The sequence below is a fragment of the Lissotriton vulgaris genome, chromosome 1_2 (assembly GCF_964263255.1).
Source record: "Lissotriton vulgaris chromosome 1_2, aLisVul1.2, whole genome shotgun sequence".
Classification (NCBI taxonomy): Eukaryota; Metazoa; Chordata; class Amphibia; order Caudata; family Salamandridae; genus Lissotriton; species Lissotriton vulgaris.
The window spans coordinates 175,324,638-175,350,968 of record NC_141686.1 but is presented as its reverse complement, the minus strand read 5'-3'; the positions used below and the strand labels follow the sequence as shown (position 1 = coordinate 175,350,968).

The 26,331-nt window shown below is 47.9% G+C and overlaps 1 protein-coding gene across 1 annotated transcript in view; it reads right to left on the bottom strand.

The window, feature by feature from the left end:
* OSBP (oxysterol binding protein) overlaps positions 1-26,331 on the bottom strand; it is a 442,669-nt gene that overhangs the window by 176,435 nt on the left and 239,903 nt on the right. The window contains exons 5-6 of the mRNA XM_086953078.1: positions 17,567-17,669; positions 3,991-4,045 (exon numbers count right to left, since the gene is read on the bottom strand). Of these exons, the coding sequence (XP_086809204.1) occupies positions 3,991-4,045; positions 17,567-17,669 (158 nt within the window). The remainder of the gene's footprint in view (positions 1-3,990; positions 4,046-17,566; positions 17,670-26,331) is intronic.

Sequence of the window (26,331 nt, the reverse complement as noted above, 5' to 3'; positions counted from 1 at the left end):
GGTTTAAGGCCTTAGCCGCCCGCAGCAGAACTACGCTATAGGCTGCCCCCTCCTCCGTAGCCACGGTAGGAGGGGAGACAAAACCAGTGTCTGGAGAGAGATCCAGGCCGCTGGCCTCCCCAAGCTCCTCTGTCCAGTCCGCTTGGTCCTGACGCTCCCGTGTCAGAGGGTCCTCAGACCCCTCCCAGTCCTCTTCGTCACCCAATGCCTGGTAGCCAGGATCAACAATTGGTTGCCCATTCGTTAAAGTAGAATGTACCCACAGCTGTCTCGTACGCCGCCCAACGGGGCCGTGTCGACGGCTGAACGGGATCGATAGAAGGACTGGGGCCGGCGCCGACCTAAGTCGGCGTAGGTGGCGACACCCTTGGGGACGGCGCCGGCGAGGTCGTAAGGTCGACCGGCGTCGACCCGGATCCGGATCCGCCGGGGCCTGCGGCGCCGGGACAGAAGTCGCCGGTGGTGCCGGGGCCGAAACCGCCGCCGGCGTCGGTGCCGAAGCACCCGACCCGCTAGGGTCCGAAGGCGCCGTGGGGCCCGGTGGAGTAGAGAGCGACCTCATGGCCATGAGGTACTGCTCGATCTCCTCCCGCTTCGCATCTTGCTCAGGGACCCGAAGGTGTGGGGCAGGATGCGGCGCTAGCAACTTCTGCGGAGCCGCGTGGGTGGTGCCACCCAAAACCCCGGCCGGGTCAGGCAAGTGTCGCGGGCGGTCGGAGGAGCGATGATGCCGCTCAGACCTCTCATGCCTCTTACCTGAGGAGGAACCAGAAGACTGATGCCGACTTCCGGAGCTGCGAGGGCTCCGTCCCCGCGACCGATCCCACGACCTCCCATGGGACCGGGACCATGAATGGCGCGGAGCCGACTGCCGGAGCTCGAGCCGCTTGCGGGACCGCTCCCGCCTAGCCTTCAGCGTAAGGGCTCGACAGTCGGAACAGGAACGGTCATCGTGGTCGAGGCCTAGGCATTGCAGACAGCGGCGATGGGGGTCGGTATTCGACATCAGTCGACTACACTTCGAGCACTTTTGAACCCGGGTATTCCTACCGGCACCTGAAGAGTCGAAAACGACTTGAAGATCAAAAAAGTTTTAGTCAAAAAATGACTAAGGGGTAGAGCTTCTCCGGATCTGCGCTAGCTGGCGCGGAAAAAAGAAGAACTGACGTCAGCGCGCATGGGCTAGTACTCCGACGACGTCATTCCGGTGCAGACGACGACGACGATGGACGCGGAGCCATAGACGACGCCTAACGATGCGCAGGGGTATTGCTACGCAAAAATTTCCGGATCCAGTCTGACGCCTGGGGATATTTTAAGGTAAGGAATCTAATAATAACCTGTTTCTTTCAGATCACTAACATCAATGTAACAGCCTCCTTGATGCTGTGTTTTACTCCATTACAATTTATAGTTCTATCTGGACTGACCAGTTTTTAAATATATTTTAAAAATATATTTTTGTACACACCACGTAAGAATGCCACAGTTACAGTTAGTATTAGTGATTTTTGGTTTGTAGGCACCGGTTGGTCATATAAATCGTTTTTAGCTAAATGGTTTTAATTCATAAGCATTTGCTCTGGTGAAGGACTTCTCAGTTCAAATAACTGACTAATAACCACCACTCCAATTACTTTCATATTGCACTATACTAATTCACCACTAATCCTTTATGGGTTCCGCAGTAACGAACTACTCGCCGAACAAGTGCTTCAACAACCCATGATGTGTAACAAGCGCTATATATATATATATATATATATATATGCAAACCTTTGTCCCTCTTCTATCCCTCGGCTGCCCTTTTCAATCCAATTAACTGACTAACATATCCACCACTTAAATTACTTTCATATTTCACTATACTAATTCAACACTAATCGTTTAGTGGGTTCCGGAGTAGATTGCTACTCGCCAAAAAAGCGCTTCTACACCCCATCGGGAGTAACAAGGGCTTTATAAATGCAAACTTTTTTCCCTCTTGTTCCTCAACTAGTTTTCTCAATCCAAAAATTCCTAAATTCCAACCCACCGGCACTGCAACGCGGGAAGCTATCTCGCCGGATGGGGTATGTGCAATGGAGACTTTTTGGAGCCATATAAGTTTTATGGAGGTAGTTGTGGTGTACCAGCGTAAAGTGGACATTACAGGACAGTGTGCATGAGTCCGCAAATACACAGTCCATGCGCTGTCATCCAACAGGGAATCCAGGTCCGAATCCCACGCAGCATGCACTCTTGGTGGTGGACCAAGCACATGCTCATTCATCGCCTGACATAGATATGTAATCAGATGTCTACCTGTGCCTCAGGACAATAAGACGTCCAGTGGACTGGGATGCAGCGGGAAATGATGGCCTGGTCAATTTGGCCATCTTGGTCAGTCCCACGTGATCGAGGAAATGTCCCGACCCTAGTGTAAAGTCTTCACACGCTTGTTCAAATGTGATGAAAAACTCACCTGGATACAGGTCCCCTGAACAGTGCACACCCATCTTTCCTCTGGGCCTGAAAGGACATATTGTCCTTTTTTACGTAAACTCAGTGAATATGCTTCAAAGATCTGCACATTAATAAGTCTCCTAAATAGTATACATAACGTTACAAAAATATCCTTCTACTTAATTTTGGGTGCTCCCTTGGTGCCAAATACTTATCCACCTTGAGTATCAAACGCCCGGACTTATTGCCCATCACCTGCCGAACCAGTGCCAGAATTCTGAAAGGAAGTTCTCAGTGAAAGAGTGCACGCCCCAGAACCACCTCTACATAGCGCTGCCAAATGTCCACTGTATAGTGAACCACATAGGGGAGATCCCTACCGACTCCCGTCCCCTCCAATAGTGCCACGGGAAGGCGGTCACGGCCACCAACCCTGCCAATGCATGCTTCTCCCAATTGTCTCCCTCATCCGGCCACCGGGCAGCAGGTTGTAAATGTGCAGCATAATGGTACAGATCAAGTCTTGGCATCTCTAGGCCCACTTCCTCGTGCCACCGGGTCAACATGGTCAGGGCTACTCTACTGCAACATCCTGCCCACAATAGTAAGATAAGTACAGAATAAGTGGCAACTAACTAAAAAGTGGTTTTGTTTGCCAGGTAATTGTTGCTATGACTTTATAAACTACCCAAGAAACAGTAGGGGTAGGCATGCTACGCATTTGCCCATAGTAGACTACCCAATTCCCATACACTCTGCGAGGGAGCTAAGTTTCACTGGCTGCTCAATAAACCATACAAAATTAGTCCGAGCAAAAATCCCAGTTATAATCAACAGCCTGTTTATTTTTACCTGGTTATCTGTAGTTAACTGGTCACTTCACCTAGAATTTACTTACTCACTTGTCTGTTTTTTTTCTTTAGAATTCCAAATACTTTTATAGACTTAAGCACACATTTTTTTTAGATTTTTAGGTTTTTAACATGTTTACTAATTTTTGGTGGTCAATATTTAACAATAATTCTGTTATCATGCCATTCAAAAATGCAATTAGTTACTAGGCAGCACAAACCGCATCAGAGGAAAAAAAAGTAAAAAGTTTTTAAAAATCGGACCGTTCCCTTTATCAGTTGTAAATTTCAAATTAGTTAACATATTTTTATGTATTTAATTACATCTAAAATTATTATTTAGTTAAAGTCCTTATCTTGCTTGCACCAAGACTTACGGTGCTAGTGGTCTTCTTCCGACTTCTTCAACCGGGTATTATTCCACCAACATAGCCTTTAAACAAAGCCCAGGTTGCAGGAATAATTACAGCGCAAGCCATACCCACATTCATTTGCAAAATACTTTCTGGGTTGGGGGTTATTTCTAAAGAGAATGGATGTGAAATTGTCCAATCACAGACATGAAATCAATCGTCACACATTAGCCACTCAAGACAAGTTGCTGCTATAGCTTAGCATGTGAGAAGTGATTCTGAAACCCAAAAGAAAACAACAACAAATTTGCACTTACAACCACATTATGAATGAAACCTACCTGGTCTTCCACGCTGAATTCTGTACTAGTGGAGCTGAGGTTGCTGCCTGTGCGCCTATGATTTTGAGAGGGAGAAATTAAAGGAAATCCAAAATCAAACTAGCAGTTACAAAGAGAATGGACTACGTTCATTTTAAAAGTTGTTCAGACACTTAATATAAGCGGAGTCAGTAGAATCAATGAGGTGAAAGGGAATAATTTATTTTCAAAAGGGCAGTTTGCCTCAACTTTTCATAGCAGGAATTATATTTGTATTAATCGAATAACCACCAAGGTAACAAGCACTGGCATTGCCAATAGGTCTCGCAGTAGGAAAGTTTGAGCTATTGGTCTTGTAAATGACATTTTTTTTTATTTATGTGTTGGTTTTGAAAATAGCTAAATTAATAGCTTTGTCATTTTCAATGCCAATAGTTATAACGTTTGCAAATGGGATACCTATAGCATTTGTAATGCAACATGTTTTGTATTTACGTGACTTGGACGTATTGATATTACAAATTACAATGGCTTTTAATTTTTTAAAATAATTAATACTTAAATAAAAGTGATTGTAATTTATAATGGCAATAGCTTAAACTTCTGTAAATAACTTTTGTGAAGATTATGTTCAGTGTATTTTATTGTGATGAAAATCCAAGAACAGAAATGAAATATTAACTTTTTTTGTGACATTTGTAATAAAGCTTGAAACATTGAGAGAACATATTTGAACCAGTTGTTGTTAATTGGTTGCAGAGATTGATGCAGGGGTTGTGCTGAGTGATGCAGGGGTTGCGCTGAGTGATGCTGCGCTGAGTGATGCAGGGGTTGCCCTGAGTGTTGCAGGGGTTGCGCTGAGTGATGCAGGGGTTGCACTGAGTGATGCAGGGGTTGCGCTGAGTGATGCAGGGGTTGCGCTGAGTGATGCAGGGGTTGCGCTGAGTGATGCAGGGGTTGCGCTGAGTGATGCAGGGGTTGCGCTGAGTGATGCAGGGGTTGCGCTGAGTGATGCAGGGGTTGCGCTGAGTGATGCAGGGGTTGCGCTGAGTGATGCAGCCGTTTTAGGTGTTGGCACTTGTGGCGCATTACAACATGATCACAAAGCAATGGCTGAAGGGGGCTGACCGGAAGTAGGGAGCTCAAGGGGCTGGGCCAGAAGCCCACTGTATGTTAAAAAAAAAAAAATCTTGGCTGCATTAGTATATTAAAGCAAGACCGACCAGCTTTGGCGTGCGGGCAGAATCAAACACTGACACACAATTGCACGTCAGAGAGACACACACACAGACTGACACATACTTAGAGGCACACACACCATCCCCTTCCACGACAACAGTCTTGCAGAGCAGCAGACCTTGATGAATGAGATCTCATTAAGGTGATGTCAGTGCCCAGCAAATAAACACGGCCCGGATGTCAGGCGGGACGATTGTTGTTAAACTGCTGGTAACCTGCGCATTTGTCCCCAGTAGCAGCAGATTGCAAAGGAGTTGACTCACTGCGCAGCAGCTCTCGGAGGGCTGGAAAGATCAACGGCAGAGTCCAGAAGTCAATTACGAGGCTTTTGTTCAGAGCGAGGGTTTTAATAAAAGTACAGCGTCGCCAGCCTCTTCCTTGTCCTCAAGAATGCCCGAAGCGGAGGGAGCGGGTTTTTTTTACGCAAGGGGCACTGGAAGAGGGCACTTTTGAGTTAATGAATGAAGGAAGGCTCCCAGCCCTCCAGGCCGTAAGCGGAAGTGGGGCCGAGGGGAGGGGTATTGATTTACACATATCATTAGAACAGGTTTTACGAACAAGGTGAGAAGCTCCCCCTGCTTACACAAAGGGGCTTGTGGGAGGAGCTGGGGGGCCGTGGGTGCACGCTTAGCGGGGAGGGGTCTAGGGAACAGAGATGTGTGGGGGAGAGCAGATACCCAACAAACCGAAACTGCCCCTCCCACACCGCAATAAACGTGTGCCCACAAACATTGCATTTCAGTGCACAGAAGAAAAATATGAGAGGGAGCATTTCAGGTAAGTACCTTTGTGAATCAATGCCTTATGGTGCAGTATACACTGGTTCCCTCTTGGGCGCTGGCGGTAGTAGCTGTTTGCTGTATTTAATACACATGGTTAAGCTTCTTACTACCACAGAATGGTAAACCTGTAATATTACACTCACTCTTGGTTTTCTATAAAAATATTATCCTTGGCGGTGGAACACGTGTCTTGTGGTAGAAATCCTTTTTGCCATGGAACGGTGCCTGGCAATGAGCAGAAGAACACATTAATTGACGTTTTAATAACTGTATATACTGGTTAGTAATCTGTGGACGCAGTGTTGAGATCGTGATCATTTCCAACCCCCCGCCGTGTTAGAAGCTCCCGGGTAGTTCCTTGCCTCGGTTACCGCAGTTTCCCAGAAGTGTGCACCGGTTGTGGAGCCGGGTGAGCAGAGGGGTTTGTTGCTGCTTGGTTTGAGTAACAGGCCGTCCATCAGCTCATCTCAGCTCAGCTCGTGAAGGGGACATGCTGGACGGGAGGGAGCTTGATGGGCAGAGAAAACCCAGTTTAGCAGCCTTTGCTCCTCAGAATTTTTTTTCACCTAGTATGCTGACACCCATGCCTGCTTACACGCCCTTTTACACACCCTACTACAGAAGGGAAATACGGAGCAGGAGTGGTGGGGTCAAAGCAAAGCAGATGCTGCTGCAGACAGAAAGAGAAACTGTGTTTTTTTTGTTGTTGAGGTTTTATCCTGAAATGATATAATGATTGCAGCTGTTAACGAGAGAGCTGGGCTCCGAGTTGCCATAGCTTTGTCTCATCAGTTTCAATGCGCTCTGCTGCTACGGCCTGCGCTCTTAAAGGGGCGGGTGCCCCTGTACAGTGAGAGCCGGTAGCATTGCCCTTCAGCATCCTTGGAAAACTCATATGGCTTTAAACATAAGGTCACTAGGTCCGGTGCCGCTGCACCTGCTGCACTGTTACCAGCTAAGCCTCTGGGATAATAATTCACTTTTTCTGTAGTGATATAGCTGACAACACTATGAATCACGAGGGGGATTTTTTTTTCACCCAGCTCATGTCTGTCAGGCAACTGCACAAAGCATGCTGGAACTTGTAGTTTCAGTTGCCCTTATGAACATCAGCCGAAACTGGATCAAACGTTGGGGTGTTAGAACTGCTAAGACTGAAAAGTGTGTTGTTTATGAATTTTAGTGCATCATTTTTTATCAGCAGCTGTCTGCGTGAATGGGGGATCGGCACGTAGCCTTGACAAGTGAGGACGGACTTCAGAGGTCAAATCAAGGAAAGCAGGCGAGATAAGCCTGTTAATGAGGGGAAAGAGAAGGTCTGATGCAGATGCGAGGCACAGCAAATGGTGGTGTGTGACATGGCTGGTTAGCAATTAGGGGGGGAGAAGTGAGGCCAGCGCTGGGTGCAGCAGGGGGCGGAGCGGATCACTTTGAAGCAGCTCACGGCCTGGCGACCGTGAAAAAAACAAACAATTAGGGGGGAGGAGAAGGGAGCTGGGGGAAGCTGTGGGAGGGAGGCAGGGAGCCAAAAGTGCCGAGAAGCACACAAGCAGTACGTGCTGTTGGGATAGGGTAACCGATGACTGACAGTGATAGAGGTCATTCCACAAGAGAAAGGCATGTTAGATGCTTTATGAATCCAAGGAAGTGATATCGGACCGTTAGCTTGCTTATAGTTCCTCAATTGGAATGGCAGGGGCAGTGTGCGAGAACACAAACGTAGTTACAAGGGCAGGGTTTAACAAGCGATGCACGCTCTCTGCTGGGGGAGGGAGAGGGCCATTAAAGGAAGGAGGCGGAGAGGAGCCTGAAAGTTCAAAGAAAAGCGAGATCAAAGGAAGGGTGGAAGGGACATTGGCGAGCGAGCGTCATTAACACACAAAACATGTAAGCAACAAGAACAAGTTGAAGAGTTAATGGGAAGATGCTCCTGAAACAAGGAAAGCGAAAGTAAATGGGAAATCTAAAGCGGAGCTGGAGAGTGAGCGCACGCACGAGCTGCCTGTGAGAGGGAGGCTGATTACCTGATATGTGTCACTCGAGTGCATTCAAATATATGCGTAGATAAGTGACGGTTGCACAGAAGTATATAATTGTGGTGAAGGCACACTATTAAGAGAAGGAAGGGAAAAGAGCCAAGCTATAGGTCGGTCAATAAGGCACTTATGTTTAAGAGGTAACAACCAACATAATCACGTGAAACACTAAGGGAGAAGCATCGTGCCATGTTTTAACAAGTTGAAGAGTTAATGGGAAGATGCTCCTGAAACAAGGAAAGCGAAAGTAAATGGGAAATCTAAAGCGGAGCTAGAGAGTGAGAGCGCACGCACGAGCTGTGGGAGGGAGGCTGATTACCTGATATGTGTCACTCGAGTGCATTCAAATATATGCGTAGATAAGTGACGGTCGCACAGAAGTATAATTGTGGCGAAGGCACACCAGAAACAAAATGAAACGCCGGATGGGGGCGGGAAAGCCTGGTGGGAGGCGTGAATGCGCGAGGGGAGGCAGGCGGATTGGGAGAGAAGCCTGATGGGGGCGGGAGAGCCTGGTGGGTGGGCGTGAAGGAGGGGAGGACTGGGCTGGGCTTGCATGCGGATTGGGAGAGAAGCCTGATGGGGGCGGGAGAGCCTGGTGGGTGGGCGTGAATGAGGGGAGGACTGGGCTGGGCTTGCATGCGGATTGGGAGAGAAGCCTGATGGGGGCGGGAGAGCCTGGTGGGTGGGCGTGAATGAGGGGAGGACTGGGCTGGGCTTGCATGCGATGCGCGTGCATGTTGACGGGCACTGCATGAAAACCGCGGGCTGAAAGCCCTTTGGTTTGACGAGAAAATAGCCGACTTGAATTCTCCCCATTTCCCATTCCTGCGGAATGGTAAAGGCTCGACCTAAAAATCACCAAAATGATAATGTCCTTATTGTAGACAATGGCCAGTACAAAAAAACAAATATATTTTGTGCTAGTAGAGGGCAGTACAATGCAGCAAAAAGGAAAAATTGCAGTTAGGAAGCTGAATATGAAGAAAAACATGGAGCCACTTAAACACCCAATACCTTGTATTACATTTGTTGAGACCAACTTTTCCAAGATCTGCATTGTGCTAAAGCACAAAAAGATGCTAAGGCCCGAAAATCCTCCAGTCAGCTAGGCTGAAAGTTCATCATTTAAAGACAGGGACACAAGAGGCTAAGTAGAAACAATGGTAAATGGAAAGGGGAGACCTCTCGGTCACCCCGAACGTATGGCTGGGTGCCCCGACCGCCCGGGAAACCTTTGCAGGCACGGGGCGTGTCCCCGGCCGGTATGCCCAAAGTAGCGTGGTTGGAGCATGCCCCCGCCGCCTAAGGAGGTCCTCACACCCGACTGGGAGTCCGTGCACTTCCGGGCGGGAGGGGGATGCCGCCCCGCCTCCCGCTGCAAGTTAAAAGGCGCGGGGTCCAGGCAGGCGTCCTCTTGTTCCCGCGCTCTGAAGGCTGCACCACTCGTCGCTCGTGAGCCCTCAAGGGAACAAGCAGCAGTTTTTTGAGAACGTAGTAATCGTTGTTTTTCTGTTTCAGTCGTCGAGGCATATCTGGGATCCGAGGAACTGCTGGAAAACTGGCGGAGAAAAAAGAGAACATCGGATATGCCTGGAAAGAAGAATGGGAAGAGCTCCGAGATGGAACGGATGCTGCGCACACTGGTAAACAAAGTATCGTCAATGGACAGGAGGTTTGGTAAGGTGGCCCAAATGGGTCGCAGCTTAGTGGAACTCCAGAAGAAAGTGAAAGCTCAGGCTGGGCCCTCAGGGAGACCTAAGAGGATTGTGGGGCCTGCTTTGCCAAACGTTACTCCAGGGGGGGACAAGGGGAAGAAGAAGAAAGAGAAAAGGGGTCCTAGCAAAGCCCCGGTCCCGGAAGAGGTTCCGCTGGTCCCAGTAATCCCGGTGGCCAGTCCGGTGCCCGCACCGGATGGGGGATTGCCAATCCCTGTGATTATCACACCACTGGATAAGGAACAGGTACCCCCCGAACTGGCGATGCATCTAGCGGCGGCATTGTCTTGGTTGAAGGAGGGAGTTGGGGGACCCGCGGCGGCGGAAGATCCAGCTGAGGAGGCCAGGCGAATTATCGACCAGCTCAGGCAGGCAAGGGGCTCTGGGGCAGGGAATGTACCTTCTACTCCTCTGCAGGTGACTAGCACGGCCGCGGTCGAGAATCAGAATAAGGCGACGGACGCAACCAGAGGTGCGACGGAAAATGGTAAGAGGCCGCTCCCAATAATGGGGGAGGGCGCTGTGCCTTCAAGGCGGGAATGCCTGGCACAACATGTTCCGATATCCACGAAAGAGATGGTGTGTGCAAACAAATATAATAATATGTTTTCATTGTTGACGGACAATCGTGAATTCGAGTATGTCAAAACCCAGAAAGAATGGATGCACCCCAGTGAATGGAGGGCAAAAATGGCAGAATTCAGGGTGGAGGAGTCTATGATGAATTGGAGCAGGGCTTTTTCTGTGTTTGTTGCAATTATGGGTGAGCGAACACCAGAATTGTTGGGAGACCTTGCTTGCTACCAGAGCAGGATCACGGGCTTCCATGAGAAATATGGGGGGGACGCATGGAAGGGGTATGATGTGTTGTTTAGAAAAGTGAAAGAGTTTAATGAATCGTTGACTTGGGATTGTTTGGACACTGTATCATGGCATGCGCAGTTCACGCCAGGCCCGGCGGGAGGAGAAGGGTCGAGTGCGAATGGTTTCAGGTCTTTCCAGCAGAGACACCCACAGCCCTTTCGACCAGCCCACGGGGGAGAAACTCAGACTAGATCGGGCGGGAATGGGAACAAACGAGGGGTATGTTGGGGTTTTAACAAGGGAACGTGTAGTATGCCGCAGGGATCATGTAGGTTCGGGCATGCCTGCGCAGGTTGTGGTAACACCTCCCACCCCAAAACTAGCTGCCGATCCAGAGGCAATGTTACCGGGGGAAAAGGGGGTATCAAGCAAGATTGACACGGTGGCCCAAATGGCTAAGCAATCGCCCGTGGATATTTTGGCTATGACCCCCTGGCTGAGCAAATACCCTGATCATGTGTCCGCCAGGATCCTGCGGGACGGCTTCTCGTATGACTTCAGGATCCCGGCGGGTGACTTTCGGGGGGCCCCCATATGCAGGAACCAACTGTCCGTTACGTACAACCCGACTGGTCGCCACAAAAATTGCAAAGAAGGTTCGCTTGGGGCGGGTTGCAGGACCGTTTGGTGGAATACCAGCTGCCAATTTTGTGTGTTCCCCATTAGGGGTAGTTCCCAAGAAGGAGCCGGGCGAATTCAGGCTCATACATAATCTGTCTGCGCCAAAGAGGGCTTCCGTGAATGAGGCAATCGATGCAGGCATTTGCAGTGTGAGGTATGCATCGTTCGATGACGCAGTGGTCATGTTGAATCGCCTAGGCCCCGGGGCACTGTTAGCAAAATCGGATATTGAATCCGCATTTAGATTACTGCCGGTGCATCCCCAGGATCAACACTTGTTGGGTTTCACATTCCAGGGGAAGTACTACATGGATATGTGCATGCCGATGGGTTGTTCAATTTCTTGTGCTTACTTTGAAATGTTTAGCTCATTCCTGGAGTGGGCATTCTCGAGGGCCTCAGGGCACCAACATGGGATGCATTATCTCGATGATTTCCTGTTTCTCGTCCCGGCGGGGTCTCGGGACTGTGCACGGGCATTGCAGGAATTTTGCGTGCTCATGCTGGGTTTCGGGGTTCCGTTGGCGCCAGGTAAGACAGTGGGGCCAACTACCTCCCTGGAGTTTCTGGGTATTGAACTAGACTCCGTGGAGGGTTGCTTCCATCTGCCGGCGGAGAAGATCGCCTCCTTGCTACAATGTCTTAGGAACGACAAGGTGAAACTGCATCAACTGCAGCAAACAGTGGGACAGCTGAATTTTGCGCTGAGGGTTATACCAATGGCTCGCCCTTTCTCACGATCCATTGCCCAGGCCATGGTTGGCCTCAAGGAAGGGCACCATCGCACGAGACTGTCGGCAGAGGTTCGCCAGGACATGCTAATTTGGCTGGCATTCCTGGCGGATTTCAATGGTCGGGTGGTCTGGAGCAAAGCCCCGGCCTCGTCAGCAAAGTTAGGTTTATGGACCGACTCTGCGGGCAGTGTGTGGTTTGGCGCGATCCTTGGTAACAGATGGTCGGCCCAGAAGTGGCCAGCATGGTGGGAGGCGAGTGGCTTGACGAGCAACATTGGTTTCCTCGAGTTATTCCCGATCTGGGTAGCGTTGTCGGCCTGGCCAGAAGAGTTCCGTAATCACTCGGTGATATTCTGGTCTGATAACATGACTGTGGTGGAGTGCATTAACCAGCAGGCAGCACGCTGCAAGTGGATATTGCGATTGTTGAAAGAAATTGTGTTGAAATGCTTGAGGCTAAATGTACAATTCAGGGCAAAACATGTGCCGAGAGTACTGAATAATGCAGCTGATGCGCTCTCTCGTTTCAAAATGCAGGCTTTCAGGGATTGTTTACCCTCAGCGGAGCTAATGGCAGCACCCTTTCCCAAAGCGCTATTGCAAATCGGCGGCCCGGACTACAAAACCTCGGGGCAGCCAGTTTAGTGCCCAGGACAAGGAAAGCTTATGAAGGGGCGTTCCACTCTTACTGTGCCTTTTTGGGCCCTGGTTGGGAGCATATATGGGGTCAGGAGGGGTCCTTTACCCAATTTTTAGTGGCACTTCATGAGGAGGGCCGGTCGGAGGCAACCGCCAGTCTGTATAAGGCCGCCATATCGTTTATGGCTCAGCTCCAAGGGATCAGGGACCCGACAGACTCTTTTATAGTCAGAAAGGCGGCGCTTAGAGGGGCGCAAAAGGGATAACAGGCATCCAATAGGATTTGACCGGTTGACCGCCTATCTGGCTAAACTGGGGGAGACGTGCTCCTCACCTAGTGAGGTTGTCCTATTCTGGGCAGCATTTGCACTGGCATTCTATGGGGCCTGCGGGTAGGCGAACTGGTGGCTGCCAATAAAAGGGATACAGAGGGGGGTCTGCGCAGGGACCACACGCAAGTGAGGGAGGATTCCATGCTGATCACGATTGCCAGGTCAAAGACAGACCAGAAGGCCCAGGGGAGTAGCATAGTGTTGCAGCGCGCTCCGGGTAGTCCCTGTTGTCCAGTGATGCACGTTGAGGCCTACCTAAAACAAAGGGTGACGACGTGGGGGGGGGGGGGACCTTGCTGCGGCATGCTGACGGCACCCAGTTAACAAAGTTTCAGTTCCAAAGGGTGCTGGCGATCACGATCACAGCTGCGGCTTGAACCCGAGTGATTTTGGAACTCATTCATTCAGGATAGGGGCCGCTACAGAAGCGACGGCCCGGGGTCTGCATGCAGACAATGTTAAACAGATGGGGAGATGGTCATCAGACTGTTTCAAACGTTATGTGCGGTTGCACATGTTGTAACTTATTTGAGAAGTGCACTCACGCTTGTTGTCTTTTGTTTGGATTACAGTTTCGCGTGCCTGTGACGCAGGGCGGAAATTGGGACCGGCCCAGTATCAGCTAACCACCACTTCAAGAGCAAGGAATGGAAGACGAGTGGTCTGGGTCGTGGGCCACTCATACGTGAGACGGGCCGCGGACATATTCAGGGCAGGTGATGCGATTCACACATCTGAGGAATATGGTTTCAGGGTGTCCTTCCATGGGAAGGGCGGTTTGTGTATTGACCAACTGCGAAATTTTGTGGAAGAATTGTTAGGGCGGCACAGGTCACCGCCATCAGTAGTCATAGTGCACATTGGGGGCAATGACTTGGTGAGATTGGGCAGACTGGCATTAATCGAACACATACTTTCAGCAGTTAGTTGGTTAGCAAAGACACTCCCGGGGTGCACAATAGCTTGGTCCCACATGATTCCGAGAAGGGTGTGGAGGGGTGGGTTGTCCACGACAGCGTTGAACCATTCGGTAAAGAGGGTCAACAATAAAATGGAGAAGTTGTTTCGATCTAACCACCTTCAAAGTATACCTCACGGGTGCATCTGGGGGGACCACTGTTATTCACATGATGGGGTACACCAGTCCAGGGAGGGGAATGACATATTGATAGGAGACATGATAGCTTGGCTAGTGAGATTGGGGAGACATGACCTATAGGAGTTGTGGGGGGGCCAGATAGTCGGTCAACTATCTGGCCTGTGGCGGTAAGGTCATGATCGGTGAGCAGTGATTTCAAGGTCCCTAGTGGGGGCGCCACCCATTATGGATGGGAGCGCCCAGGGGGAGGCGGCCATTGGCCCCTCCCATGGTGGGGGGGCGGCACCCATTACGGATGGGATCGCCCAGGGGGGGATGGCCATAGGCCCCTCCCAGGGGGAGACGGCCATAGGCCCCTCCCTCGAATTTCCCGGGGGCCGGATATCCGCTGCAGCGGAAGGTAGTGCGGGGAAAGGGGGGGGGCTAGTTCACTCTGTCCTTCTTACGGTTACCCCGCACGGGAACTCGGACGTCCTTAAGATGGCGCCAAGTCGAAGGGGGCCCCCATGACAAGGGAAGTTACGGATGGCTACGAGGGTAAAGTCCTCTGCGCATGCGCCACTCATACGTGAGGGCGGAAATTGGTTGATAGGGATCTGACACCGGTTAAGACCTTGCCGTTGGCCCCTGGCGATAGGATGTACAAAATTTGTATGCAATGCATGATATTAGACTCGGTTAGGAAAATCTTTGTATTAGAGATTTGTTAAGGTTAGCCTGGATACCTGTCTACATCAAGTGTAATGGAAAGTTGAATTTTGTACATGATAAATGAAACGTTTTTAATTTAAAGTTTTAAATTTTGTTTCATGTTTTTAATAAATACGGCCAGGGGGGTCGTGAGCCCCCCCTGCCTTCCAAAAAGTTAAAAAATGTGTCTGTCTCCTACCATTGGGATTGGTGGTGGAGGGGGTGGCGGGCATCCCGGACCATATGGAAAGGGGAGACCTCTCGGTCACCCCGAACGTATGGCTGGGTGCCCCGACCGCCCGGGAAACATTTGCAGGAGCGGGGCGTGTCCCCGGCCGGTATGCCCAAAGTGGCGTGGTTGGAGCACGCCCCCGCCGCCTAAGAAGGAGGTCCTCACACCCGCCCGGAAGTCCGTGCAATTCCGGGCGGGAGGGGGATGCCGCCCCGCCTCCCACTGCAAGTTAAAAGGCGCATGGATCCCGGCAGGGGTTCCCTTGTTCCCGCGTTCTGAAGGCTGCACCACTCGTCGCTCGTGAGCCCTCAAGGGAACAAACAGCAGTTTTTTGACCCACCCACCAGCCCCTGTTGCAGAAGTTTGGGAGTAAATAAAGTTGTGGTTTGCAACTGATTGTGATGCATAAACGTCTTGTCTAGGCCTTTTTTCCCATTGTAGATTGATACTAAAGATTGTGTATGCAATAGAATACTTGAATTTAGGCCTGTTTTCCTTTGTAGAATGGTGATAAACTATATGCAATAAAATGGTTTCTCTGTTATAGGACCTTTTTCTCCTTGGTAGCAATGTTGATAGTATGTAGGGTACTATTCTGGGACATCCGCTCTACAAGGGCGGGAGTAGCAGTGAGGGATATCTCTAGCAATGGTATGAATTATGCGTAGGCTTTTTCCCACTAGTAGGTCATTAACTGTCGTATTTATTTAGTCTTCGGTCGGGCGGTAAGGTCATGATCGGTGAGCAGTGATTTCAAGGTCGCTAGTGGGGGCGCCACCCATTATGGATGGGAGCGCCCAGGGGGAGGTGGCCATTGGCCCCTCCCACGGGGGGGCGGCACCCATTACGGATGGGATCGCCCAGGGGTAGACGGCCATAGGACCCTCCCAGGAGGAGACGGCCATAGGCCCCTCCCACAAATTTCCCAGTGGCCGGATATCCGCTGCGGCGGAAGGTAGTGTGGGGAAAGGAGGGGAGTTCATGCTGTCCTTCTTACGGTTACCCCGCACGGGAACTCGGACGTCCTTAAGATGGCGCCGAGTGGAAGGGGGCCCGCATGACAAGGGAAGTTACGGATGGCTACGAGGGTAAAGGACTCTGCGCATGCGCCACTCATACGTGAGGGTGGAAATTGGTTGATAGGGATCTGACACCGGTTAAGACCTTGCCGTTGGCCCCCAACGATAGGATGTACAAAATTCGTTTGCAATGCAGGATGTTAGACTCGGTTAGGAAAATCTTTGTATTAGTGATTTGTTAAGGTTAGCCTGGATACCTGTCTACATCAAGTGTAATGGAAAGTTGAATTTTGTACATGATAAATGAAACATTTTTAATTTAAAGTTTTAAATTTTGTTTCATGTTTTTAATAAATACGGCCGGGGGAATCGCGAGGCCCCCCTGCCTTCCAAAAAGTTCAAAAATGTGTCTGTCTCCTACCATTGGGATTGGTGGTGGAAGGGGTGGCGGGCATCCCGGACCATATAGACAATACATATTTCAAATGCCTGTAATGTTCAAATCAGCTTATTATGGTTCTTATATTCTAAACCCTTTATTATTTTTAGGAAAATTTTACACAATACTGCCCTAATCCTGGGAATTCAAAGCCTTTTTGAGCTATTATTCTTCTGAAACCATAACCATGCCGGCTATTATACACATTGTTAGGAGGGGAGGTTAAATCTGGGAGGAATACGTTACAAAGTTAGGGATTGAAAATGACAAGGTCATGAGCTTATAAAGCATTCAACAGGGTTTGGGCACTTAAGCAGCAAACTACGGGACTCATTTACAGTTTGGTAAACGTAGAACTGTTCCCCGAAGAATGGCAGTGTAAGCTGTGTGCCAAAAGGAAGTTCGCTGTCACTCTATACAGAGTCAGGAGGGCAGTCTACCGGCTCCAAGATGCAGGAACCTTACCTCGATTGTCTGAAGGACTTGGGGCCATCGGTTTAAGTTCCTCAGAATGTCCACCCCATTTACTGCGGACGTTCTGGTGTGCTTTAATTCCAATTTTGGACCACCAGGAAAAGCCTGTGGCAAATCGCAGCTTATGATGGAAGTGTTAAAAAGTCAAGAAGCATTAGGGGATTAAGCTGCTAACTGGTGCATTATACTTGAAGAAAAGGAAAATCTGTCACAAATGATTGGACATCTTTTGCTTCTTTATGTGACATCCTTGCAAAATAATAATTTTTTGATTGTCAACACAACTTCGGAAAATCATCAAGTAGGCATTTTAAAGATCTCATTTACTGAGTAAAAAAACACATTACAATTAATGACACTTAGTCTAACGATATACACGCATTGAGGCAATCTAAAATGTTTCAGTAATGAGCCAATACATATTTAGAACCCTGTCACCATCTTTCCCCAACTCTGTAGAAGGAGTGTATTTAGAACCATGGTCAAAGCTATGACCCCAGGCAAAAAAGACTGTTTAAACTCAATGTGAGAAGCATGACTGAAGTATCAGTCTGTGGTTAATGAACATCGTCAGATGACATCTCATCTTTACAAATATTCATTGACGAATGCGTAGTTTTAACCATCGTCCATCTAGTCAAAAGATAAAACAAGACATTTCTTAGTAGCGGGTACTCACTTGTGCCCTAAACTCTCTGGCATGGTAATAATCTCTGGAGCATCGAAGAACTCATTCTCGTCATCCTCATCACTCAGATCGCCTTTTCCTGGTCCAAATGAATCTGAGAAGGCAAACCATAAATGTTAGCAAACATGCATCAGAGACTGAGTAGCCGTTCAAAAACGTTCAAAGCCAGACAACAAGGGGCACCAGTCAAAGAAGGAGTTTAGCCTCTCGAGAGGCACCTAAGTAGGGCAGGGTGGTGATCTCACAACTGCAGGCTGTCCACCATTCTAGTGGATTACTCCGCTCACACCTCTGGTCATCAAAGACCTATATGCAGTGAAGCTCTTCAAAAGATTAGCTTTATCCCAGGTCACAATTATGGTATACCTTTAAAACAAGTTACTTAACATGAACCATTCTAGATTCAAAAAGAAAGTTACCTGCGCTATAACTTTGATACTAATTATAGAGTCCTCGAAAGGTGCAGAACTTAAAATTCAACTCGAACAGAACACTCGAAAGCAACTGGTTGCACAAGGCAACTCATCGGTCTGTCTCATGTACTACATCGACTTTTCTTCACTGGCAAATATTTATTTGGTAATCCTAAAACCAATTCTACTTCAGAGCACTACTCTGGAACCTTCTACAATTCTATGGTTCACACTTTGACCGATTATTCAACCTTGGTACATTACCTTCAGTCTACTCTCAAACAAACCAATGTACAGCAGTTTTCCAGCTCCTCTTTTAGGTCTGTGTGTGCAGTAGTAGAACAAAGTAAAAACTACAGTACCATCTACTTTAAGCCTGCAAGGCAGGATGAGTGGATATGAAAACTGCAGAACACATCCTAGAGTCAAATCTTTTTTCAGCCTTTTACAGAGATCCATCAAGATAAATTAACTGACAATTACTGGGATAGATCATCCCAGTAAAGGTCTTGTGAATTGACATGTGAGAAGAGGACTGTATGACTGAATTAGAGCACAGGGATTTGACCAAGCACGTTGTAAAACTGGATTCAGTTGGTGTAGGTAAAAGGGAGCCAAAAAAAAGTAGACACAGGATAGTGCTCATCTGATTAACCTACATCACTTCATCAGATACGGAATGTGTCATTTGTTTAAATAGGATTATAAAAATGTACAAAACCCACTTGCAAAAGGTCTTCCAACTATACACAGCATATTTTCTGGTGAATAATCGCTATACATCATACACCCACACAATAACGCGAAAGGCAGAAATGACCATGTTCAAGATCCTCATAAGTTAGACTGACAAGTTTAGCAAACCTGCTTTTGGGGACACCAATGCCTTTGTCACCAATATGTTATGTGTATTTGTAAATGGCACTATCACACTCGATGGTATCCAGGAGTTGAGCGGGCATATGTGCCTTGCCTTGCCTATGGAAGGTTTATTAATCGTAAAGAAAGACCTTGAGGTTCTTGCGGAATTCAAGTAAGATGAGGTGGTTTTATGTGGAGTGGGAGGCCATAGAATGCTTTAGGGATCGCCATACTAATTTTCTCACCTTCCTGCAAGCAGCTCTCCTTCAGGGGCAGGAAGGGCTTTGTCCTCGAATGGGGGACAAGTACATTTGCACCTCAAGGGCGGTGAAGCCTTAGAGGCTCACTGCATTGATCGCTGTAAACAGTAGCCATCCTAGGAAGGAAGAGATGTGGCCACCTTCCTGCCTAGGCCTTTGTCTCTGTTCTGGGAAAATACTAGCATATCCCTCAAGGACGGGAAACTCTCGTCTTGGTGGCAAATTGCTTGGGGAAGCCTGCCAAGGCACTGGGCCCCATTATCCTAAGTAGGCACCCACTCAGTGTGGCACTCTGTGTGCATTTCAGCATGAGAATCATGTTAGGGGTGAAAAAGCATGGTGTTTGAAACTAAACCAGACAATTTAGTAGTTCCATAGTGGAGCTGGCTAGCCCAACCTCTCTGTAGCCAGCCCATGTTACTCTATGGATCCCCGGTCACTTATGGTAAACTCTTGCTTTACAGGGTTACTGTACTGATATATATGTATAAGGAAAATACTACTTACCAGTATGCTTCTGTTCTAGGCATGTAGAGCTGCAGAGTCTCACATTGACCATTAGATCGCCACCTGGTGTTGGGCTCGGATGATTGCATGTTGTTGTCGTCTTGGAAGAAGTCTTTGTAGTCTTGAGATAGGTGACTCCTCCCTTGGACGATAGTGAGCATGGGCATCGACTCCATCCTTAGATTGTTTTTCGCCATGATGGGAAATGATGGAGTTAGTAGAAATAGAGAAAGGGATGTCCATGTGTGTATATCTAAATAAGCTAGAACTGGAACAGATACAGGTCCCGGGGAGGCAGGTGGGCGTGTGAGACCCTGCAACTCTACATGCCAAGAACAGATGCATACTGGTAAGTAGCATTTTCCGTTCGAGGCATATGAGCTGCAGATCTCACATTAGCATTGATTATATACAGCATTGTTTCCCCTAACGGCGGTCGCCTGTATCTGTTGCAGTACTTTGAAAGAGAGTTTTGAGGAAAGCTTGGCCTACTGCAGCTTGCTGCTTTGCTTGCACATCAACACAATAGTGTTTAGTGAAGGTATGTATTTTAGACCGTGTTGCTGCTTTGCATAGGTCTTCTAGAGGAATGTTCCCTAAGAAGGCCATAGAGGCTCCTAGTTTGCGTGTGGAGTGCGCTCTAGGAGGAATTGTTAATGTACATTTTGCCTTTTGATAGCATATTTGTATGCATTTTACAATCCGCCTAGCAATTCCAGCCTTAGAGATGGGGTTGCCTTTATGTGGTGGTGAGAAAGCTACAAACAATTGTTTTGTTTTCGGAAAGGTTTTGGTCCTGTCAATGTAATAGAGAAGGGCTCTCTTTACGTCTAGGGTGCTCTTTCTGCTACAAGGGTAGTAACCTAGGAGGAATGATTCTTTGCAATCCTTCCATAAATGCTTTAATTGCAGGTAGTCTAAATATTGACAGATGTAGTCTATTTTGTAGGTACGCAGTAACGGCTGCAAGATGAAGCCTTATAGATGAATATGCTAGATTACATCTTTCTAAGTGTAGGGGATAGCAGATAATATTCGGGATAGAAGCATCCAGTGGATCAATATGATTGTGTTGTAGTAAATGGCAAATCTCTTTCATTTTGCTGCATAGCAAGCTCTAGTAGTAGATCTTCTGGCTTCCTTATTGGTATTCATACAGTCTGGTGGTAGGCTAAGGTAACCAAACTCTAAGTCTTCAGGAGCCAGATCGCTAGATTCAGTTGACTTGGATCTGGATGTCTGATGTCTCTATGGTTGTGCGTTAGCATGGAAGGTGTCAGATACAGCTTTTGGTGTGGAACTATGGAGAGTTGTAGCAGCGTTGTGAACCATGGTTGGCGTGCCCATGTGAAAACTACTAGGATCATTTTGAGAGACTGTTGTCTTAGCCTGCGCACTGCCAGTCGTTTTAGTAGGAGTGGCGGAAAAGCATTCGCAAATCTGCCTGACCTGTTCATCCATATCGCATTGCCTTTGGACAACAGGTGTGGAAACCTGGCGGCGAAGGTTGTGCATTTTGCGTTTTGTGTGTGGCGAACAGATCGATGTCTGGATGACCCCACTTGTGAAAGAATGGTAGGAGAACTTGCTGATGTAGCTCTCATTCGTGAATCTGTTGTGTCTGCCGACTTAACAGATCTGCCATCTGATCGTGAACTCCTGGAAGGTGTTCAGCTACCAGATATATTTTTTGTGGAATGGCCCATCTCCAAATTTTCTGTGCAAGCTGAGACAGTTGCAGAGAGTGTATCCCCCGTTTTTTAATGTAGTACATGGCGGTCATTTAGTCTGTGCGGATCAGGACAGCTTTGTTCTGTACATTTACTTGGAAGGACTTGAGTGCTAGGAATATTGCTAGCAGCTCTAGGTGATTGATGTGGAGCACTCTTTGTTGAGTGGTCCATTTCCCTTGAGTTGTATGGTGTAGGAGAAGGGCTTCCCATCCTGTTAGGGGTGCGTCTGTTGTAAGTATTACTTGTGGAACAGGCTCGAGAAACTGCCGCCCTCTGGACACATTTTTGGTGTTCCACCACTGCAGAGAGCGATGTGTGCGGCTGTCTACCAACACCAGGTTTGTAAGTTGTCCTTGAGCCTGGTCCCACTGACGCGCTAGACATTCTTGCACTGGGCGCATTTGCAGTCTTGCATATGGAACAATAAAAATGCATGATGCCATCATGCCTATTAGTTGCATGAACACTGTGGCTGGGAGAGAGTGTTGTGTTTGAAACTTTGTGACTAAGGCTTGAATGCTCTGTGTTCTGACTGGACTGGGATAAGCTAGAGCTGTAGCTGTGTTTATTGTAGCCCCTCGGTATTGATGTACATGAGAGGGCTTAAGATGTGACTTGGTGTAGTCTATTGTGAACCCTAAGTTGTGCAATGTTTGAATCGTTTGAGATGTGTGTTGGACACACTGATTGAATGACTTGGCTTTTTTGAGCCATTCGTCTAGGTATGGGAAGACATGGATGTGTTGTCTTCTGAGATGTGCTGCTACTACTGCTAGGCACTTTGTTAACACTCTTGGTGCAGTTGTGACCCCGAATGGAAGGACTTTGAACTGATAGTGCTGTCCTTCTAGTACAAACCTTAGATACTTCCTGTGAGAAGGATGTATGGGAATGTGGAAGTAGGCGTCCTTGAGATCTAGTGTAGTAAGGAAATCGCCTTGTTGCAACAATGGGAGCACTTGTTGTAAAGTGATCATATGAAAATTATCTGAGTGTACATATAGATTGAGGGGCCTGAGGTCGAGAATTGTTCTATGTGTCCCATCCTTCTTGGGTATTCGGAAATACAGCAAGTAAACCCCTGTTCCTTGATGTTGTAATGGAACTATTTCTATTGTGTCTTTTAGAAGCAATGATAGAACCTCTTGTTTGAGCAGCGTAAGATGTTCTATAGATTTTGGACGCTGTCTGGGTGGTATATGTGGAGGGGTCGCTGTAAGTTCTAGGCAGTAGCCATACTGGATAATCTGTCTTACCCACTTGTCTGTTGTGATGGAGTTCCAGATGGGTAGGAACTGTTAGTCTGCCCCCTACAGGAGTGGTATGCTGTTGGGGAAGCAGAAGAAAGTCACTGTTTTGTGTTGGGAGAGGTTTGATTATTGTTATTTCCTCGACCTCTTCCCTTGTTGTTGTTGCCTCTATAGCCTCCTCTAAAATATCCTCTATTGGAGGATGTTTGAGTATTGGTTTTAAAGGAAGCTGAATTGTCTGCTCCAGCTTGTTTGGAGCCTCCTCTGTAAAAGAAGAGACGAAAGGTGCCTCGTGCTTGGGTGGACTGCAGAGCTCCCACAGATTTGGCTGTATCAGTGTCTTTCTTAATTTTTTCAAGTGCTGTGTCTACCTCTGGACCAAACAATTGTTGTTGGTTGAATGGCTGATTTAAGATGGTTGTTTGCACCTCGTGCTTAAATCCTGAAATGCGTAGCCGTGCATGTCGTCTAAGGAGAACACTAGTGTTTATTGCTCTAGATGCAGTGTCTGCTACATCAAGTGCGCACTTGATTGAGGCATTTGAGATTAGCTTACCCTCTTGGATAAGGTAATTTGCCTGTGCTTTATATTGGTCAGGTAGATGTTGTAAAAGTGTTTCTAACTGATCATAGTGAGCCCGGTCGTACCTTGCGAGGAGGGCTTGGTGTTAGCTATGCGTCATGTATTGCTAGCTTGTGCAGCTATTCACATCACTGGAGCGTCTATTATTTTTGATTCCTTATCAGGAGGTGGTGCTTCACCTGATGTTTGGGAGTTTGCTCGTTTTCTGGCGTTTGAAACGACTAGGGAATCTAAGGGTAGCTGTCCCTTAATGTAGGCAGGATCCCCAGAAGCAGGTCTGTACTTTTTTTCTATTCTTGGGTTTATGATCCTAGCTCGTACAGGATCTTTGAACACTTCTGGTGCAAGCTTAATGACCCCTTTAATCATAGGTAGTATTTGAACCAACTTTTGTGATTGTTCAAATGTATCTGGCAAAAAATCTTCCTCTGCCTCATCTGAGTGCATTGTGACACCATGATAGATGGAAGCCCTATTGAGTAAGTGTCCGAAACCAATATTATCTTCTGGAGGAGATGGTTCGGATGGATATGTATGTGGGTCAGGGATATCTGGTACAGCTTGTGGGTTTGGGTACTCCCAGTCTGGTGCTTCACTTGGGTAGGGAAAAGGCTCATCTGGGTCTCCCCCTTCCCCTAGGTTATACTAATCATCATTCTGAGGAGGTGTATGTAGTGGTGAAGAATGAGGAGGAGAATTTTGAGGTGAAATTTTGAAGGAAGAGGAGGTGAAAGAAGGTACAGGAGAAGAAGGGTGCATAAGTGATGTGGCAGAATCCTTCTTCTTGACAGGCACTGGAGGTGTAGGTACTGTATCTAACTTTCTCTTTCTGTGCGGCATAGTAGAAACATGTCCTGTTTGTGGATCAATGTAGATCCTTTTTTGCAAAGAATCAGGTTGAAAAAGCTCCTATTCTTGAGGAACTGCTTTCGGTGCCGATTTTTTCGGTTCCGGGCATGGTTGTTGCTTGTCTTTAGCCTTAGGAGCTGTTAGAGAGTCCTTTGGCGTAGGTTTTGGCACCGAAGATATTGTCTTTGGAGTCGAGGCCTGTTTTGTGGGCTTGGAAGCAGGCTTTGTAGGTATCGGCACTGAAGATTTCGGGCTGGAAGCTTGTTTGGTCGGCTTCGAAGCGTTGAAAACAGGCTTCATTGCTTTCGGAGTAGTCTTGTCTTTAGGAATCGACGGTTTCTGAGTGTGTTTCGGAACCGGGACTTCTTTCGGTTTCGGTGCCGAGGGAGCTGGTGGTATCGGCACGTGTGGTTTGCTAGGCATGGAGCTACCGGAAGGCTTTAATATTTTCTTCGGAGCCAGGCTCGATGGCGGGGCTTTCCAAGCACTGTTTCAGTCTCGACTGGGCCCCGAAGGCGGAGTTTTGACCTTTGCCTTCGATTTTGGTTTTGGGGCTGGGGTAGGGGCAGTAGTAATCATGCGTTGACCTGACGGTATGGAGTCATCGGAGTCGTCTGCCTCAGATACGATTTGGAGATCATCGGAATCTTCCTCGTCGAAGATATCTACCGGTTCCGGAGCCAATCTCTCAATATCGTGTAGACGGTCCCTTCGATCTCGAATGGTCCTTTTGGAGCGAAATGATGCACAGGCTGTAGAGCTCGACTCGTCGTGTTCTGGCGATAAGCACAGGTTACACACCTCGTGATGGTCGCTGTGTGGAAATTTTGCTCCACATTCGGGGAATCTCTTGAATGGCGTCCTTTCCATGAGTTGTAGGCCTCACGCCGTGCATAGGCCCAACGGCCCGCGTCGACTACCGGAATCGAGCTGATGAAGTCGAGTCGATAGTTATTGATATCGAAAGTTGTTTGGTAAAGTTTTTACGCGTCAAACTACTTCAAAAGTAGATTTTTAAAAGTTGCATCCGAACCCAGTGGTGGAAAAAAATCTAAGGATGGAGTCGATGCCCATGGGCACTATCGTCCAAGGGAGGAGTCACCTATCTCGTGACTACAAAGACTTTTTCCAAGACGACAACAACATGCATTCATCCGAGCCCAACACCAGGTGGCAATCTAATGCTCAGTGTGAGATCTGCAGCTCATATGCCTCGAACACATGATTATATATATATATATATATATATATATATATATATATATATATATATATATAACACACACACATCTATACTACTATTATAAAGAGAGAACAGACACCTTTTGGCAAGGTAAACTCGGGAACTACAGCGCCAATCCACACACCCAATACAGCGTTGGAAAGGGCAGTTGCAGCAGAAGGACATAGGCTATGCAGACTCCCACCATATACATTTAAAAGGTAAAAGAACCGTGCCAGCAAAGTAGTCCCTTGTGGGCATGTCTGCATTGTGCTGTGAGCGTGTGCTGGGGGCGTGACAAACGCTGGGGGCGTGTGGTACGTTCCGCCCTTCGGGCTGGACTGTTCCCATGAGGCACAGGGTCAAGGCTGATTTGCATATGACCATGTCTGAACTGGGGTGGTGTGGAGTGCAAAAAAACGATGGATTTAGGCCCAGATCTATGTACTGGGGTGAATGTATGACATTGTTCTGCATTCTGTCCATCAACTGTTGTTTTTGCATTTGTCACCCCGATTTGGATGGGGATGCTCAGACGTGAGTTCCATGCTCTCCACACCACTGGAGTCAAGTTATCCTGAGGAAGACAGCTGATAGCCAGTAACCAGTTATAGGATGATTGATTCTGGTCTAGGAAAGACATGGCTTGGCAGCTTGTGCTCAGGGTCAAGGCTAATTTGAATATGGTCATGTTTGAACTGTGGTGGTGTGGAGTGCAAAATTCCAATGGATTTAGGCCCAGATCTCTGTACTGGCGTAAATGTATGACATTGTTTTGCATTCTGTCCATCAACTGTTGTTTTTACGTTCTGCCCTTCATGCCTCCGGGTGTCCACCCTGCTCCCTTTAAATACCCCTGCACCCCATATTCATAACCCACCCTTACTCCTTAAAATACCCCAACACCCTTAAACACTAACCCATCTTAACCCTATAAATATACCCTGTACCCCAAAAGCCAAACCTATCCCTAAACCCTAAAAATACCCCTGTACCCCCAAACCTAGCCCTGAACCCTATAAATACCCCTGTACCTCAAAACCCAAACCTACCCCTGAACCCTAAAAATACCTCTGTA